This window comes from Oncorhynchus gorbuscha, linkage group LG09 (genome assembly GCF_021184085.1).
Source record: "Oncorhynchus gorbuscha isolate QuinsamMale2020 ecotype Even-year linkage group LG09, OgorEven_v1.0, whole genome shotgun sequence".
In the NCBI taxonomy this organism is placed as follows: Eukaryota; Metazoa; Chordata; class Actinopteri; order Salmoniformes; family Salmonidae; genus Oncorhynchus; species Oncorhynchus gorbuscha.
Window position 1 is genome coordinate 84,969,948 of NC_060181.1, and position 19,918 is coordinate 84,989,865.

At 47.0% G+C, this 19,918-nt stretch overlaps 1 protein-coding gene across 1 annotated transcript in view; it reads left to right on the forward strand.

Moving 5' to 3' along the window:
* Positions 1–19,918, forward strand: part of LOC124044193 (alpha-1,3-mannosyl-glycoprotein 4-beta-N-acetylglucosaminyltransferase A-like) — an 85,199-nt gene that overhangs the window by 20,954 nt on the left and 44,327 nt on the right. The window contains exons 2-3 of the mRNA XM_046363725.1: positions 2,807–2,974; positions 5,814–5,954. Coding sequence (XP_046219681.1) covers positions 2,807–2,974; positions 5,814–5,954 — 309 coding nt within the window. The remainder of the gene's footprint in view (positions 1–2,806; positions 2,975–5,813; positions 5,955–19,918) is intronic.

Genomic DNA, 19,918 nt, shown 5'->3' on the forward strand with positions numbered 1-19,918 from the left:
GGGGTTGGTGGCAATGATCCAGTTCAGTGAAGCCTAGAAGGCCGGTGATGTAGACCTCCGGAGCTGGTGAACGGTATGAGCAGCAGTACCGGGGGAATCTGTGACAACCTGTGGTAAATTCAGTTGATTGGACATGATTTGGAAAGGCACTTTGTTGTCCTTAAGCCATTTTGCCACAACTTTGGAAGTATGCTTGGGGTCATTGTCCATTTGGAAGACCCATTTGCGACCAAGCTTTAACTTCCTGACTGATGTCTTGAGATGTTGCTTCAATATCTCCACATAATTTTCCTACCTCATGATGCCTTCTATTTTGTGAAGTGCACCAGTCCCTCCTGCAGCAAAGCACCCCCACAACATGATGCTGCCAACCCCGAGCTTCACAATTGGGATGGTGTTCTTCGGCTTGCAAGCTGCCTCCTTTTTCCTCCAAACATAACGATGGTCATTATGGCCAAACAGTTCTATTTTTGTTTCATCAGACTAGAGGACATTTCTCCAAAAAGTACGATCTTTGTCCCCATGTGCAGTTTCAAACCGTAGTCTGGCTTTTTTATGGCGGTTTTGGAGCAGTGGCTTCTTCCTTGCTGAGCAGCCCTTCACTTTTTGCACCAACGTACGTTCATCTCTAGGAGACAGAACGCGTCTCCTTACTGAGCGGTATGACGGCTGTGGTGTCCCATGGTGTTTATATTTGCGTACTAATATTTGTACAGATGAACGTGGTACTTTCAGAAGTTTGGAAACTTCAAGGATGAACCAGACTTGTGGATGTCTCCAATTTCTTTTCTGAGGTCTTGGCTGATTTATTTTGATTTTCCCATGATGTCAAGCAAAGAAGCACAGAGTTTGACGGTAGACCTTGAAATACATCCACAGGTACACCTCCAACCTCCAAATTACATCATTTTCTGGAATTCTCCAAGCTGTTTAAAGGCACAGTCAACTTAGTGTATGTAAACTTCTGACCCACTGGAATTGTGATACAGTGAAATATAAGTGAAATAAACTGTCTGTAAACAATTGTTGGAAAAATGACTTGTGTCATGCACAAAGTAGATGTCCTAAACGACTTGCCAAAACTATAGCTTGTTAACAAGAAACTTGTGGAGTGGTTGAAAAATGAGTTTTAATGACTCCAACCTAAGTGTATGTAAACTTCTGACTTCAACTGTATGTTTTGGGGCATATTTTGTTTGTTCACACAGTTAATAAATAAGACCCCTGGGGATCAGTGGCTTTGAGACAATTTGATGTGACTTCTCTTCTCTGTTCTGCTCATCATTCTATCCTCTCTCTTTATTTCTCTCTCAACACATGCTCTCAGCATCACACACATTCTCCATTTTCACTCTGTAATTGGGTATGACACAACAAAGCTCTAATGAATGTCTTGGTTTATTTTGATTGTGCCCGTCTCAACATGTTGTATGGGAATTGTTCCAGTCCCTTGCCCCTATACAGGGCCTTTTGCAGAGATGCCTGGTTCTCCAGAGGACACTAAAAGAAAGAGGGAGGATGGAGAGGGCGAGAGAGAAGGGGGTAGAGGGTAAAAAAGAGAATATTTCAGCAGCAAGTTAACTCAGCCACCCACATCCACATAAATATTGCAACACATACACACTAATACTGTCATTTATTAACAGTCATGATCACACCGTCAGCTGCATGAATCGGTGACTGAGTGTTACTGATGGAGTGGGAGTGGGAGGGGATATTTTGGGTTGAGTATGGGTGTGAGTCTGGATATTGTGGGTTGAGTATGGGTGTGAGACTGGATATTTGAGTATGGGTGTGAGACTGGATATTGTGGGTTGAGTATGGGTGTGAGTCTGGATATTGTGGGTTGAGTATGGGTGTGAGACTGGATATTGTGGGTTGAGTATGGGTGTGAGACTGGATATTGTGGGTTGAGTATGGGTGTTAGTCTGGATATTGTGGGTTGAGTATGGGTGTGAGACTGGATCTTGTGGGTTGAGTATGGGTGTGAGACTTGATATTGTGGGTTGAGTATGGGTGTGAGACGAGTAGAGAGTATTAGGAGGGGTAGAGGAAGGGAGGAGGGTACGGGGAAATACAGTGAGGAGAAGAGGTAAAGGAGGGGAGACGGAATGAGAGGAGGAGCGAGATGAGTGACCGGAGGAAGAGGAATGAGAGAGGTAGGGTGTAAGAGAGAAAGAGATGACAAGGAGGTAGAGAACGGGCAATAAGGGGACTAGAAAAGACAGGGAGTGGTTGTCACTGCACTGAGGATGACAAGGTTCCTCTCCACCCCTCCCCCACATGCTCTAGTCCTGGGGAGAGAGGGAGGGAGCTCTTTATTTGGTGTCCCATTTGCTGTAACCATGTTATCCTCAAGGGGGAAGTGGTTTAGGAGCAGGGTCATCCATAACAACAGACACTTTTAACAACTCAATAGCGATGTGTGTTTTCAATCTAGAAAATAGAGTATGCCTGCCTGAAGCAGAGCCAGATTGGGTCTCAGAGCGATCTTATTGCTTGTATTGGTTGTTGTTACTGTATAGTGATAAATCACATTGATGTCATGTTCTGAAGATACATAGAGGTCAAGCATTGCTAAGGGAGAAGTGTACTGCCCGCTGACAGAACAGCCCGCTGACAGAACAGTTTGGAAGGTTCTAACAGCACTTCATATTCTATTTTGTATTAGAACACGTTACATGACTATTAGCCTACACTGGGACACATTGTTGGAATAATGAGCAGAAGATCTAACTCCCCCTCCCCCCCCTCTCTGTCCCCCTCTCTGTCCCCCTCTCTGTCCCCCTCCCCTCTGTCCCTATAGAGAAGTTGGTAGCGTACCAGAGGGAGTTCCATGCCCTGAAAGAGCGCCTCCGTGTGGCCGAGCACCGGACCCTGCAGCGCTCCTCAGAGCTCAACAACATCCTGGAGCAGTTCAGACGGGTCATCGCTGAGACCAACGGCAGCAAGGACGCTCTCACCAACTTCTCAGGTACACACACACCCCCATCCATCCACCCATGATGGATCTACACACACCGACACTCCCAGGATGGATCTACATTTACCAGCTTCTCAGGTTACCCATCACAATATACACACACAAAAAGACCCATTCAAGCTGAATCCCCCCTTTGGGAACTCTGCCATTAATGTAGAATAGATAATAGACTGGATCATTCAGTTCTCCTCCTATCTAATAGTGCCTGCCCCCTTAGTCTTACTGCTGCTCTCAGGCTTCAGACCATCTCCATCCTAACCAGGCCTTTAGTCATGCTAGACTTGAATTAGAATTAACATCATGCTCTAATCCTCCCCTCCACCCGGGACTTTGCTCTGAATGGAATTGTTCTACTCGTTCTGCTTCTATAATTCTGTTTTTTCTCAAACATTCTGCTAATTCTATGACTGTTTTTCTCAACCGTTCTACCAGTCCAATGCTATGAATCTCAACCATTCTACCAGTCCAATGCTATGAATCTCAACCGTTCTACCAGTCTAATGCTATGAATCTCAACCGTTCTACCAGTTTAACTCTATGATTCTCAACCGTTCTACCAGTCTAATGCTATGAATCTCAACCATTCTACCAGTCCAATGCTATGAATCTCAACCGTTCTACCAGTCTAATGCTATGAATCTCAACCGTTCTACCAGTTTAACTCTATGATTCTCAACCGTTCTACCAGTCTAATGCTATGAATCTCAACCATTCTACCAGTCCAATGCTATGAATCTCAACCGTTCTACCAGTCTAATGCTATGATTCTCAACCGTTCTACCAGTCTAATGCTATGAATCTCAATCGTTCTACCAGTCCAATGCTATGAATCTCAACCGTTCTACCAGTTTAACTCTATGATTCTCTGATTTGCCAGTTGCGAGAAACATTCTAGAACAAAATAATTTTATTAATGAATTGCGTTGCGTTTGGATTGAAAACGTTCATCCACCACAAAGTGATTACGACAACAAATGACTCCAAACAGAAGACGTGTGGATATACATGTATGAATTAAATTCTGTATCTCCACATGGTTTAAAAGAAGAACTAGATTTCACCTCATTCCTATAGGCCACATTTTAGACTGTTACACAAGAAGATTGTCCATAGCAGATTTTGCAAATAGTTTGAGTCAGTCCCACATATTTATGAACAACTGATGCTGATGTCCTTTCTGGTAATCTATCTCATGAAATTATATAATGTATCCAAGTGAGCAGACACCAACAGTACCAGTTAAGAGTTTGGACACACCTACTCATGAGGAAGTCACCTGGAATTAATTTAAATGAATACCTTGTTCATTTGTGAAATGTATTTCCTCAATGCGTTTGAGCCAATCAGTTGTATTGTGACAAGGTAGGGCTGGTATACAGTAGACAGCCCTATTTGGTAAAATACCAGGTCCATATTATGGAAAGAACAGCTCGAATAAGCAAAGAGAAACAACAGTCCATCATTACTTTAAGACATGAAGGTCAGTCAATCCGGAACATTTCAAGAACTTTGAAAGTTTCTTTAAATGCAGTCGCAAAAACCATCAAGTGCTATAATGAAACTGGCTCTCATGAGGACCGCCACAGGAAAGAAAGACCCAGAGTTACCTCTGCTGCAGAGGATAAGTTCATTAGAGTTACCAGCCTCAGAAATTGCAGCCCAAATAAATTCTTCAGACTTCAAGTAACAGACACATCTCAACATCAACTGAGTGAATCAGGCCTTCATGGTTGAATTGCTGCAACGAAATTACTACCAAAGGACACCAATAAGAAGAAGAGACTTGCTTGGGCCAAGAAACACGAGCGATGGACATTAGACTGTTGGAAATCATTCCTTTGGTCTGATGAGTCCAAATTTGAGATTTTTGGTTCTAACCGCCATGTCTTTGTGAGACGCAGAATAGGTGAACGGATGATCTCTGCATGTGTGGTTCCCATCGTGAAGCTGTTTTTCAACAGGACAATGACCCATCACACCTCCAGGCTGTGTAAGGGCTATTTGACCAAGAAGGAGAGTGATGAAGTGCTGCATGAGATGACCTGGACTTCAATCAACCGACCTTCATCCAATTGAGATGGTTTGGGATGAGTTGGACCGCAGAGTGAAGAAAAAGCAGCCAACAAGTGCCCAACATATGTGGGAACTCCTTCAAGACTGTTGGAAAAGCATTCCAGGTGAAGCTGGTTGAGAGAATGCCAAGAGTCTGCAAAGCTGTCATCAAGGCAAAGGGTGGCTACTTTTAATATATTTTTTAAATACTTTTTTTGGGGGGGGATTACTACATAATTCCATATGTGTTATTTCATATTTTTTTATTCTACAATGTAGAAAATAGTAAAAATATAGAAAAACCCCTGAATGAGTAGGTGTTCTAAAACTTTTGACTGCTACTGTAAGTCAAATGATTGATTGGATTGCCCTTTGTGCCAGCTTACCCTAGAACTCTATATTTCTTCATAACTAACTTGTATACAGGTAGACCAGAAAAGCCACATCCCTGATTGGCAGATGAATGTCAAGCCTGATTTTGAAGCAAAAGCTACTCATCAGTTGTTCTTTACAAATGCTGTTTTGAATGAAGATAAAATTGTACCGACACACTGAAGAAGGCTGCAAAGTCGTAACGTCTGTGTACCCAATGCAGTGAAATAATACAACGTTCTAAAAATGAGCTTTATGTGACATCTTTCTGAGTGCATTGCCCTCTTTCTGTCTGAATTGGCGGGTTTTAACACAACAGCCAAGCTTTTGGGAGAGTGAGATGGTCCCCTTTTCTCAACCATTCTACCAGTTGTAACTCTATGATTCCTTCCTGTATTTCGGTCAGATGAGACCCAGAAGCTGCTGAAGGAGCTGGCCAGTAGGAAGCCTCTCCAGGTGCCAAACATCTACCACCACCTGCCTCACCTGCTCAACAATGAGGGCAGCCTGCACCCCGCTGTCCATGTCGGCCTGGGCCGCACTGGAGGTGAGAAACACACACACACACACACACACACACACACACACACACACACACACACACACACACACACACACACACACACACACACACACACACACACACACACACACACACACACACACACACACACACACACACACACACACACACACACACACACACACACACACACACACTGCCTCTGTTTCCCGCCCTCCCAGTCCATGCTTCTTTTGGCAGAACAGTTCTTACGTGGCCTGTGGCCTGGCTGATACATGTATTGTCAGCCCTGTTCTAAGCTAGTGTGTTTTCTCTGCTCTAGCGTGTAAGGTTCTGTTACAGCCTCCCATCAGGACCTTTTGAGCTCACAGCACAGTGTGTGTGTGTGTGTGTGTGTGTGTGTGTGTGTGTGTGTGTGTGTGTGTGTGTGTGTGTGTGTGTGTGTGTGTGTGTGTGTGTGTGTGTGTGTGTGTGTGTGTGTGTGTGTGTGTGTGTGTGTGTGTGTGTGTGTGTGTGTGTGTGTGTGTGTGTGTTGTTACTTCAGGCATAGATATGAGCGATTAGTCCCTCCATTGTAGCTGGGAGGCCAAGCTAGGCTCCAATCTCACTCAGTCCCCTATTATTCCACACAGCTTGACCCCATTCTCACCAGTCACCATATCACATTCTCTTTAAAGGTTAGGTTGCATAAACATAACCACATGTAACATATGGATTTGCATTAAAATACAAATCAAAATTCCCAATACAAAGTTACACCTCACTTTAAACATAAAACTGATCAGAATTCCAAAGAATGCAGGGTGTGACGTAATATGGAGGACCCAGCCAAGCTAGCCAATTCCCGATAACATAAATAACTACACATTTTTAACTTAAAATGAAACCGAAATGTTTGCAATAACACCCCTACCAGCCTGCTAACGTTACCCCTACCAGCCTGCTAACGTTACCCCTACCAGCCTGCTAACGTTACCCCTACCAGCCTGCTAACGTTACCCCTACCAGCCTGCTAACGTTAGCCCTACCAGCCTGCTAACGTTAGCCCTACCAGCCTGCTAACGTTAGCCCTACCAGCCTGCTAACGTTACCCCTACCCCTACCAGCCTGCTAACGTTAGCCCTACCAGCCTGCGAACGTTAGCCCTACCAGCCTGCGTTAACCAGCCTTACGCCCTACCAGCCTGCGAACGTTAGCCCTACCAGCCTGCGAACGTTAGCCCTACCAGCCTGCGAACGTTAGCCCTACCAGCCTGCGAACGTTAGCCCTACCAGCCTGCTAACGTTAGCCCTACCAGCCTGCTAACGTTACCCCTACCAGCCTGCGAACATTACCCCTACCAGCCTGCTAGCGTTACCCCTACCAGCCTGCTAACGTTACCCCTACCAGCCTGCTAACGTTACCCCTACCAGCCTGCTAACGTTACATTAGCACTGCATGAGTCAGCCAGTTGCAATCAACACCTAGCTTACGGCTACATTATATATATGCCATTTAGCAGACGCTTTTATCCAAAGCGACTTACAGTCATGTGTGCATACATTCTACGTATGGGTGGTCCCGGGAATCGAACCCACTACCCTGGCGTTACAAGCGCCATGCTCTACCAACTGAGCTACAGAAGGACATTAAAAGTTGGTTTTACTTTTACCCCCTTTTCTCCCCAATCTTCTGGTATCCAATTGGTAGTTAGTCTTGTCTCATCTCTGCAACTCCCGTACGGACTCGGGAGAGGCGAAGGTCGAGAGCCATGCGTCCTCCCGAAACACAACCCTGCCAAGCCGCACTGCTTCTTGACACACTGCTGGCTTAACCCGGAAGTCAACCGCACCAATGTGTCAGAGGAAACACCGTCCAACTGATGACTGAAGTCAGTTTTCTGGTGCATGGCCCACCACAAGGAGTCACTAGAGCATGATGAGACGAGGACGTCCTGGCCAGCCAAACCACCCCGTACCCCGGACATCGCTGCGCCATTCCGGAGGCTTTAAGTTCGTCATTTTAACGTACTAGCTAGCCTAGTCAGCTAACTAGCTTAGTTAGCCAACCACCATGGTCAACATAGCGAAGTAGTAAGCCAAGGAATCAACTAGTGGAGCACAGGCCCCAACCAACAGAACACAACAACAACAAAAATCCAGCAGATACAAAGTAGAGAGAGCGGAGAATTACAGATTGACAGCTGAGTTAACTACCAAAGTCACAGAAGAGCCAAGGAGAGGCCTTCAGAGGGAGAGGCTGTTTCACCAACCGAGGGAGAGTCAGCTAATCCAATAGTGATATAGTGAGGTAAATCTACACTAAATTTAACCGATTTATCGCCATCACTGCTGACACTCGTGATACCGGTAGGTCGGTAGGAAATACAGGTTGTAGGCTTCACATTCACACTCGGCCCAGTACCTGGTTTCAGTCAGTCGCATACCTAATCCTGCCTTCCGCTGGTTATACATACTAAGCCATCAAAGTCCTCTGGGGTGAAATGAGCACCACATACTGTTCCAATACTCCATCCCGCTCGCTTCAACCGGACACACTGGTCCCACTTCAAAGCTAGCTTTTCGTTTTTGGGCCACAAATGAGTCGTAACACCGTCCTTGAGGGTATTACTGCACTAACGACAAACAATGGAAAACTGCTAGTGCGCTCGCTCGACTAACACTACCAAACACACAGGAAAAGAGGAAATGCAGTTTTTCTAAATGAATTTATATGGTTTCTTCTTCGTGTACATAGTAGCTCACCAGTGCCAGCACTTGGTTTGGAATGTAATTACATGCTAGCATGGATAGCAGCTGACGTTAGCCAGCTGGAACTAGCTCGGTACCATCGGTTCTCCTTATAAATGTTGAGAAATCATGCATTGTGGGTAGTTCCAAAGATATCCTAAAATAAGTTAATAAATATATGTTTAAAAAAAACGCTAAAACATAAATAGGTTTGTAGTTGTCACGATCTGGTTACCTTTGACTAAGTTACTAAGTCTTTGACCACACTATGTTGTTACTTTGGTGAGTAAAAACCTTTAAGATGATTATGGCCGGGGTGGGTGTTTTTGTGTGTGGCTTGTGTGTTAGTCAGGGTTTAGGAGGATGAGCCGGGTCAAGGACTGGGAAGTAAGGTGAGGAGAGTGTATAAAATTGGGGACTTCCCAGTGACTAGACAAGCTTTAGGAAGGACAGACCATATTATAAAGGGTTGTGAACACAGATTGGCAGTTTGGAACAAACACACAACACTGTGTCCCCTCTGTCTCTTGTCTCATCAAAGCCCAGTGACCCTTCAGTATGAGGTTTCTAGATGGACCCAGAGACAAAGACTGAAGAAAACAACAATTTCTCCTGTTTCTGTATGTGCGTATGTGTTACCTGTGTGTTACCTGTCGACGTGGTCTTTCAAGGCTCCATGTCAGGTTTGTCTTGGAGGTAGAGGCTCTGATCTTCTGATGAGGCTTCTGTAGACATCTTACTCCATTGTGATGCCTTCTCTTTTGTTGCCCTTCATTTAGTTTAGCCTCAGAGTTGTTTTTGTGTCTGTGTGTTTGGGTGTGGTGAGGGAGAGAGAGGGGTGGTCTTACTGCATGGACACGTTGTTGTACTTCTCTACTGACAAGCTTCTGGGTTCAGATGAGGCTAGGGACTGATAACAAGCCTCTGGGTTTAGATGAGACTAGTGACTGATAACAAGCCTCTGGGTTCAGATGAGACTAGTGACTGATAACAAGCCTCTGGGTTCAGATGAGACTAGTGACTGATAACAAGCCTCTGGGTTAAGATGAGGCTAGGGACTGATAACCAGCCTCTGGGTTCAGATGAGACTAGTGACTGATAACAAGCCTCTGGGTTAAGATGAGGCTAGGGACTGATAACCAGCCTCTGGGTTCAGATGAGACTAGTGACTGATAACAAGCCTCTGGGTTCAGATGAGGCTAGGGACTGATAACCAGCCTCTGGGTTCAGATGAGGCTAGGGACTGATAACCAGCCTCTGGGTTCAGATGAGGCTAGGGACTGATAACCAGCCTCTGGGTTCAGATGAGACTAGTGACTGATAACAAGCCTCTGGGTTCAGATGAGGCTAGGGACTGATAACCAGCCTCTGGGTTCAGATGAGGCTAGGGACTGATAACCAGCCTCTGGGTTCAGATGAGGCTAGGGACTGATAACCAGCCTCTGGGTTCAGATGAGGCTAGGGACTGATAACCAGCCTCTGGGTTCAGATGAGGCTAGGGACTGATAACCAGCCTCTGGGTTCAGATGAGACTAGTGACTGATAACAAGCCTCTGGGTTAAGATTAGGCTAGTGACTGATAACCAGCCTCTGGGTTAAGATGAGACTAGTGATAATTACTTGGTTTAGGATCAAGAGCACCCCTCAAGTATTTTCATCTCTATCCTCTCACTTTCATCTGTCTCTCTCTGTCTCATCTCACTCTCTGTCGCTCCCTGTTAGGGTTATTTATTTATAGCAGTGTAAATTGGGACATCATGCATGATTCTGCCTGCCCACCACCTCCAGACTGAGCAGGGAGTTACTGAACGAAGGGGAGCGAGAGATGAAGAGTTTAAAAAAAGGAAATTAGAAAGATTGAGTAGGAGGTATCTCTCCCCAGCCTGTCTTTAATGACTGATATGGAACATAATGATCTATTCATATTAATTCCACTTTTTTTGTTGTCAATTTGTCTACGTTTTGTATGTTCTATTTTCATATAATAGTTTGGGAATGAGTGGTGTAAACCAGGGGTATTCAACCAGGGGCATTACACGAGGGGTATTCAACCAGGGGCATTACGCGAGGGCTATTCAACCAGGTGCATTACACGAGGGGTATTCAACCAAGGGGCATTACACGAGGGGTATTCAACCAGGGGCATTACGCGAGGGGTATTCAACCAGGGTTTCATGGGCCCAGGGGGTCTGAAAATATATACAGTGCATTTGGAAAGTATTCAGACCCCTTAACGTCTTCCACATTTTGTTACTTTACAGCCTTATTCTAAAATGGATTAAATTAGTTTTTCCCCCTCATCAATCTACATACAATACCCCTGTTTGAAAAGACCCCCTGAAATGTCAGCCTGTTGTGGTGGGATGGAGTTTTGACCTGCTTGGTGACATCTGGCAATAAATCAGTTAATAGACCAGTAAGAAAGAGTTCCAAACCTCTCTGCCAATAACCGCTAGTTTTCAATTTTCCCCTCTCCCAGACAGTTTTATCTAAATTCTTGCTTGAGAAATGACTCTTTGCTAAAAAGCTATTTTTGTTTCTTTTTGACCATTTTCAAATCAAATCAATTCAAATGTATTTATATAGCCCTTCTTACATCCGCTAATATCTCAAAGTGCTGTACAGAAACCCAGCCTAAAACCCCAAACAGCAAGCAATGCAGGTGTAGAAGCACCTAGGAATACTCCCTAGAAAGGCCAAAACCTAGGAAGGAGCCTAGAGAGGAACCAGGCTATGATGGGTGGCCAGTCCTCTTCTGGCTGTGCCGGGTGGAGATTATAACAGAACATGGCCAAGATGTTCAAATGTTCATAAATTACCAGCATGGTCAAATAATAATAATCACAGTAGTTGTCGAGGGTGCAGCAGGTCAGCACCTCAGGAGTAAATGTCAGTTGGCTTTTCATAGCCGATCATTAAGAGTATCTCTACCGCTCCTGCTGTCTCCAGAGAGTTGAAAACAGCAGGTCTGGGACAGGTAGCACGTCCGGTGAACAGGTCAGGATTCCATAGCCGCAGGCAGAACAGTTGAAACTGGAGCAGCAGCACGGCCAGGTGGACTGGGGACAGCAAGGAGTCATCATGCCAGGTAGTCCTGAGGCATGTTCCTAGGGCTCAGGTCCTCAGAGAGAGAGAGAGAAAGAGAGAATTAGAGAGAGCATACTTAAATTCACACAGGACACCGGATAAGACAGGAGAAGTACTCCAGATATAACAAACTGACCCTAGCCCCCGACACATAAACTACTGCAGCATAAATACTGGAGGCTGAGACTGGAGGGGTCAGGAGACACTGTGGCCCCATCCAATGATACCCCCGGACAGGGCCAATTTTAATTGTAAACAATTACGTTAAGTTACTTAATTGTTACCCAGAAATGATTTGATGTTGTGATTAAAATGGTTGCATTGGACCTTTAAAAAGCTGTGCATAGAGTTCTATGTTCTGAAATCAATGGTTTTTGTTTGGAATACATTTGTTTAAATAGAAAATCTATGTCTTAGCGTTATTCCATTATCATGGAAATGCCCATAGACTTTGAAAAGCACCTGCGAATAGGCTACCAGCGAGGCAAGTGCCGCTGGAAAGCTTTTTTGTGACTTGGACATACATTTTGCCAACACATGGCTAATTTTTGTTTAAACAGCTACTCTGCAAAAATGTGTTTTGAAATGTTGATTACTTCTTCTTGCCATTATCATTCACCTGATGACATGATGTATGATGGGGTTCCCTGGGTTGGCGGTTTGCCTGGGACAAGAACTGGTTGAAAAACCCAGGTATAAAAGGATGGGATTGCCGTCATGCATTAGCGTAGCTAGCAGATAGCAAGGGGGAGCTGATAGCCTTCAGGTCCATTCAGCACCACTGGTACTGAATCTGATGTCTGAGTCTTAGGATCTAAACTCACACACAATACTCTTCTCTATCTCTACTAGGCCTTTCTATACACACGCACACACACACACACACACACACACACACACACACACACACACACACACACACACACACACACACACACACACACACACACACACACACACACACACACACACACACACACACACACACACACACACACACACACACACACACACACACACACACACACACACACACACACACACACACACACTGCCTCTGTTTCCCGCCCTCCCAGTCCATGCTTCTTTTGGCAGAATAGTTCTTACGTGGCCTGTGGCCTGGCTGATACATGTATTGTCAGCCCTGTTCTAAGCTAGTGTGTTTTCTCTGCTCTAGCGTGTAAGGTTCTGTTACAGCCTCCCATCAGGACCTTTTGAGCCAGTCAGTGTGTGTGCTCACAGCACAGTGTGTGTGTGTGTGTGTGTGTGTGTGTGTGTGTGTGTGTGTGTGTGTGTGTGTGTGTGTGTGTGTGTGTGTGTGTGTGTGTGTGTGTGTGTGTGTGTGTGTGTGTGTGTGTGTGTGTGTGTGTGTGTGTGTTGTTACTTCAGGCATAGATATGAGCGATTAGTCCCTCCATTGTAGCTGGGAGGCCAAGCTAGGCTCCAATCTCACTCAGTCCCCTATTATTCCACACAGCTTGACCCCATTCTCACCAGTCACCATATCACATTCTCTTTAAAGGTTAGGTTGCATAAACATAACCACATGTAACATATGGATTTGCATTAAAATACGAATCAAAATTCCCAATACAAAGTTACACCTCACTTTAAACATAAAACTGATCAGAATTCCAAAGAATGCAGGGTGTGACGTAATATGGAGGACCCAGCCAAGCTAGCCAATTCCCGATAACATAAATAACTACACATTTTTAACTTAAAATGAAACCGAAATGTTTGCAATAACACCCCTACCAGCCTGCTAACGTTACCCCTACCAGCCTGCTAACGTTACCCCTACCAGCCTGCTAACGTTACCCCTACCAGCCTGCTAACGTTAGCCCTACCAGCCTGCTAACGTCACCATTTTCTTGTCTGTCAGAGGCACAGATGGATGTTATAATCAGGGTTCTTTTCAGAAGGGGTTGAGGGATGGCATAAGAAGTCCCCCCCCTTCCCCTTTAGCTTCTTGTATTTTCTGTCTCACTTTCTCCCTCCCCCTCTCTCCCTCCCTCGGTCACACTCTCCATCCCTCCATCATCAGTCTGTCTGTCTCCATCCCTCCATCGTCTGTCTGTCTGTCTCCATCGTCTGTCTGTCTGTCTCCATCATCAGTCTGTCTGTCTCCATCATCAGTCTGTCTGTCTCCATCCCTCCATCATCAGTCTGTCTGTCTCCATCCCTCCATCATCAGTCTGTCTGTCTCCATCCCTCAATCATCAGTCTGTCTGTCTCCATCCTTCCATCATCAGTCTGTCTGTCTCCATCCCTCCATCATCAGTCTGTCTGTCTCCATCATCAGTCTGTCTGTCTCCATCCCTCCATCATCAGTCTGTCTGTCTCCATCATCAGTCTGTCTGTCTCCATCATCAGTCTGTCTGTCTCCATCATCAGTCTGTCTGTCTCCATCATCAGTCTGTCTGTCTCCATCATCAGTCTGTCTGTCTCCATCATCAGTCTGTCTGTCTCCATCCCTCCATCATCAGTCTGTCTGTCTCCATCCTTCCATCATCAGTCTGTCTGTCTCCATCCTTCCATCATCAGTCTGTCTGTCTCCATCCTTCCATCATCAGTCTGTCTGTCTCCATCCTTCCATCATCAGTCTGTCTGTCTCCATCATCAGTCTGTCTGTCTCCATCATCAGTCTGTCTGTCTCCATCATCAGTCTGTCTGTCTCCATCCCTCCATCATCAGTCTGTCTGTCTCCATCCTTCCATCATCAGTCTGTCTGTCTCCATCCTTCCATCATCAGTCTGTCTGTCTCCATCCCTCCATCATCAGTCTGTCTGTCTCCATCCTTCCATCATCAGTCTGTCTGTCTCCATCCTTCCATCATCAGTCTGTCTGTCTCCATCCTTCCATCATCAGTCTGTCTGTCTCCATCATCAGTCTGTCTGTCTCCATCATCAGTCTGTCTGTCTCCATCATCAGTCTGTCTGTCTCCATCATCAGTCTGTCTGTCTCCATCCTTCCATCATCAGTCTGTCTGTCTCCATCCTTCCATCATCAGTCTGTCTGTCTCCATCCTTCCATCATCAGTCTGTCTGTCTCCATCCTTCCATCATCAGTCTGTCTGTCTCCATCATCAGTCTGTCTGTCTCCATCATCAGTCTGTCTGTCTCCATCCCTCCATCATCAGTCTGTCTGTCTCCATCCCTCCATCATCAGTCTGTCTGTCTCCATCCCTCCATCATCAGTCTGTCTGTCTCCATCCCTCCATCATCAGTCTGTGTCTTCATCCCTCCGTCATCAGTCTGTCTGTCTCCATCCCTCCATCATCAGTCTGTCTGTCTCCATCCCTCCGTCATCAGTCTGTCTGTCTCCATCCCTCCGTCATCAGTCTGTCTGTCTCCATCCCTCCGTCATCAGTCTGTCTGTCTCCATCCTTCCATCATCAGTCTGTCTGTCTCCATCCTTCCATCATCAGTCTGTCTGTCTCCATCCCTCCATCATCAGTCTGTCTGTCTCCATCCCTCCATCATCAGTCTGTCTGTCTCCATCTCCATCATCAGTCTTCCATCATCAGTCTGTCTGTCTCCATCTCCATCATCAGTCTGTCTGTCTCCATCCCTCCATCATCAGTCTGTCTGTCTCCATCCCTCCATCATCAGTCTGTCTGTCTCCATCCTTCCATCATCAGTCTGTCTGTCTCCATCCCTCCATCATCAGTCTGTCTGTCTCCATCCTTCCATCATCAGTCTGTCTGTCTCCATCCTTCCATCATCAGTCTGTCTGTCTCCATCATCAGTCTGTCTGTCTGTCTCCATCCCTCCATCATCAGTCTGTCTGTCTCCATCCCTACATCATCAGTCTGTCTGTCTCCATCCTTCCATTATCAGTCTGTCTGTCTCCATCCTTCCATCATCAGTCTGTCTGTCTCCATCCCTCCATCATCAGTCTGTCTGTCTCCATCCCTCCATCATCAGTCTGTTTGTCTCCATCCCTCCATCATCAGTCTGTCTGTCTCCATCCTTCCATCATCAGTCTGTCTGTCTCCATCCCTCCATCATCAGTCTGTCTGTCTCCATCCTTCCATCATCAGTCTGTCTGTCTCCATCCTTCCATCATCAGTCGGTCTGTCTCCATCATCAGTCTGTCTGTCTCCATCCCTCCATCATCAGTCTGTCTGTCTCCATCCCTCCATCATCAGTCTGTCTGTCTCCATCCTTCCATCATCAGTCTGTCTGTCTCCATCCCTCCATCATCAGTCTGTCTGTCTCCATCCTTCCATCATCAGTCTGTCTGTCTCCATCCTTCCATCATCAGTCTGTCTGTCTCCATCATCAGTCTGTCTGTCTGTCTCCATCCCTCCATCATCAGTCTGTCTGTCTCCATCCCTACATCATCAGTCTGTCTGTCTCCATCCTTCCATCATCAGTCTGTCTGTCTCCATCCTTCCATCATCAGTCTGTCTGTCTCCATCCCTCCATCATCAGTCTGTCTGTCTCCATCCCTCCATCATCAGTCTGTCTGTCTCCATCCCTCCATCATCAGTCTGTCTGTGTCTCCATCCCTCCATCATCAGTCTGTCTGTGTCTCCATCCCTCCGTCATCAGTCTGTCTGTCTCCATCCCTCCGTCATCAGTCTGTCTGTCTCCATCCCTCCGTCATCAGTCTGTCTGTCTCCATCCCTCCGTCATCAGTCTGTCTGTCTCCATCCTTCCATCATCAGTCTGTCTGTCTCCATCATCAGTCTGTCTGTGTCTCCATCCCTCCGTCATCAGTCTGTCTGTCTCCATCCCTCTGTCATCAGTCTGTCTGTCTCCATCCTTCCATCATCAGTCTGTCTGTCTCCATCATCAGTCTGTCTGTCTCCATCATCAGTCTGTCTGTCTCCATCATCAGTCTGTCTGTCTCCATCCCTCCATCATCAGTCTGTCTGTCTCCATCCCTCCATCATCAGTCTGTCTGTCTCCATCATCAGTCTGTCTGTCTCCATCCCTCCATCAGTCTGTCTGTCTCCATCCTTCCATCATCAGTCTGTCTGTCTCCATCCCTCCATCATCAGTCTGTCTGTCTCCATCCTTCCATCATCAGTCTGTCTGTCTCCATCCTTCCATCATCAGTCTGTCTGTCTCCATCCTTCCATCATCAGTCTGTCTGTCTCCATCCCTCCATCATCAGTCTGTCTGTCTCCATCATCAGTCTGTCTGTCTCCATCATCAGTCTGTCTGTCTCCATCATCAGTCTGTCTGTCTCCATCATCAGTCTGTCTGTCTCCATCCCTCCATCATCAGTCTGTCTGTCTCCATCATCAGTCTGTCTGTCTCCATCATCAGTCTGTCTGTCTCCATCATCAGTCTGTCTGTCTCCATCATCAGTCTGTCTATCTCCATCATCAGTCTGTCTGTCTCCATCCTTCCATCATCAGTCTGTGTCACGATCTCCCTTTTTTTCCTCCTCTCAAATTCCATGTCAATGTAAGGGCTCTATTGTCGTGGGAAACACATGTTTACATTGCCAAAGCAAGTGAAATAGATAAACAAAAGTGAAATAAACAATAAAACATTTTCAGTAAACATTACAGTTCCAAAAGTTCTCTCTGTCTCTTATTCACTCTTTTCTTTCTCTCTCTGTCGTTCCCACTCTCTCCTTTCATCCTCGACCTACTTTCCTGGTTCTGTGTGTGTCTCTGTGCTGGCTGGAGAGACACAAAGCAAACTGAGGACCGATTCTCCACGCTGCACAGATCACACTCCACCATTCTGACACTTTCATTCTCTCTATCTCTTCTCCCTCTTCCCCCATGTTTCCCGATGTTGGTCTCTCGAGCCCCATAATAGAGGTTAAACACACACACTCCCTGTTGTTCTCACTCCTGATGTGGTTGGATATCTCGAGCCCCATAATAGAGGTTAAACACACACACTCCCTGTTGTTCTCACTCCTGATGTGGTTGGATATCTCGAGCCCCATAATAGAGGTTAAACACACACACTCCCTGTTGTTCTCACTCCTGATGTGGTTGGATATTCTTTGGAGCGGCAAAGCAAATATATGCAAATATTTTCCTGTTTTTTTTTGCCCTATAATTTGAATATTTTGAAAGACAAACATCTCCGGTCTAAGATAAGAAAGATATGGAGGGAGGGATGGTGTGTTCGTGCAGGAGAGCAGAATAGACGTGGTCCTCCCTTTCTCTCCAGCAAGACTGAGAAGCAGAGAAACACACTAGTGTTGTCACGATACAAACGTTTCACTAACGATACCACTGGGGGGGGGAAGTGTCCTGTTCGCCCCGTCCCCTTCCATAAAAGCCAGGTATCACGATACCACTGGGGGGGGAAGTGTCCTGTTCGCCCGTCCCCTTCCATAAAAGCCAGGTATCACGATACGATACCGGGGGGGGGGGAGGTGTCCTGTTCGCCCCGTCCCCTTCCATAAAAGCCAGGTATCACGATACCACTGGGGGGAAGTGTCCTGTTCGCCCCGTCCCCTTCCATAAAAGCCAGGTATCACGATACCACTGGGGGGAGGTGTCCTGTTCGCCCCGTCCCCTTCCATAAAAGCCAGGTATCACGATACCACTGGGGGGAAGTGTCCTGTTCGCCCCGTCCCCTTCCATAAAAGCCAGGTATCACGATACCACTGGGGGGGGAAGTGTCCTGTTCGCCCCGTCCCCTTCCATAAAAGCCAGGTATCACGATACCACTGGGGGAAGTGTCCTGTTCGCCCCGTCCCCTTCCATAAAAGCCAGGTATCACGATACCACTGGGGGGGAAGTGTCCTGTTCGCCCCGTCCCCTTCCATAAAAGCCAGGTATCACGATACCACTGGGGGGAAGTGTCCTGTTCGCCCCGTCCCCTTCCATAAAAGCCAGGTATCACGATACCACTGGGGGGGAAGTGTCCTGTTCGCCCCGTCCCCTTCCATAAAAGCCAGGTATCACGATACCACTGGGGGGGAAGTGTCCTGTTCGCCCGTCCCCTTCCATAAAAGCCAGGTATCACGATACCACTGGGGGGGAAGTGTCCTGTTCGCCCCGTCCCCTTCCATAAAAGCCAGGTATCACGATACCACTGGGGGGAGGTGTCCTGTTCGCCCCGTCCCCTTCCATAAAAGCCAGGTATCACGATACCACTGGGGGGGGAAGTGTCCTGTTCGCCCGTCCCCTTCCATAAAAGCCAGGTATCACGATACCACTGGGGGGAAGTGTCCTGTTCGCCCCGTCCCCTTCCATAAAAGCCAGGTATCACGATACCACTGGGGAGGAAAGTGTCCTGTTCGCCCCCGTCCCCTTCCATAAAAGCCAGGTATCACGATACCACTGGGGGGGGGGGGAGAGTGTCCTGTCCCCTTTAAAAGCCGCCCCGTCCCCTTCCATAAAAGCCAGGTATCATGATACCACTGGGGGGGGGGGAAGTGTCCTGTTCGCCAGGTATCATGATACCATTTCCGTCTCCTTCCATAAAAGCCAGGTATCACGATACCACTGGGGAGGAAAGTGTCCTGTTCGCCCCGTCCCCTTCCATAAAAGCCAGGTATCACGATACCACTGGGGGGGGAAGTGTCCTGTTCGCCCCGTCCCCTTCCATAAAAGCCAGGTATCACGATACCACTGGGGAGGAAAGTGTCCTGTTCGCCCCGTCCCCTTCCATAAAAGCCAGGTATCACGATACCACTGGGGGGGGAAAGTGTCCTGTTCGCCCCGTCCCCTTCCATAAAAGCCAGGTATCACGATACCACTGGGGAGGAAAGTGTCCTGTTCGCCCCGTCCCCTTCCATAAAAGCCAGGTATCACGATACCACTGGGGAGGAAAGTGTCCTGTTCGCCCCGTCCCCTTCCATAAAAGCCAGGTATCATGATACCACTGGGGGGGGAGTGTCCTGTTCGCCCCGTCCCCTTCCATAAAAGCCAGGTATCATGATACCACTGGGGGGGAGTGTCCTGTTCGCCCCGTCCCTTCCATAAAAGCCAGGTATCACGATACCACTGGGGGGAGTGTCCTGTTCGCCCGTCCCCTTCCATAAAAGCCAGGTATCACGATACCACTGGGGGGGAAAGTGTCCTGTTCGTCCCCCGTCCCCTTCCATAAAAGCCAGGTATCACGATACCACTGGGGGGAGGGAGTGTCCTGTTCGCCCCGTCCCCTTCCATAAAAGCCAGCTATCATGATACCACTGGGGGGAAGTGTCCTGTTCGCCCCGTCCCCTTCCATAAAAGCCAGG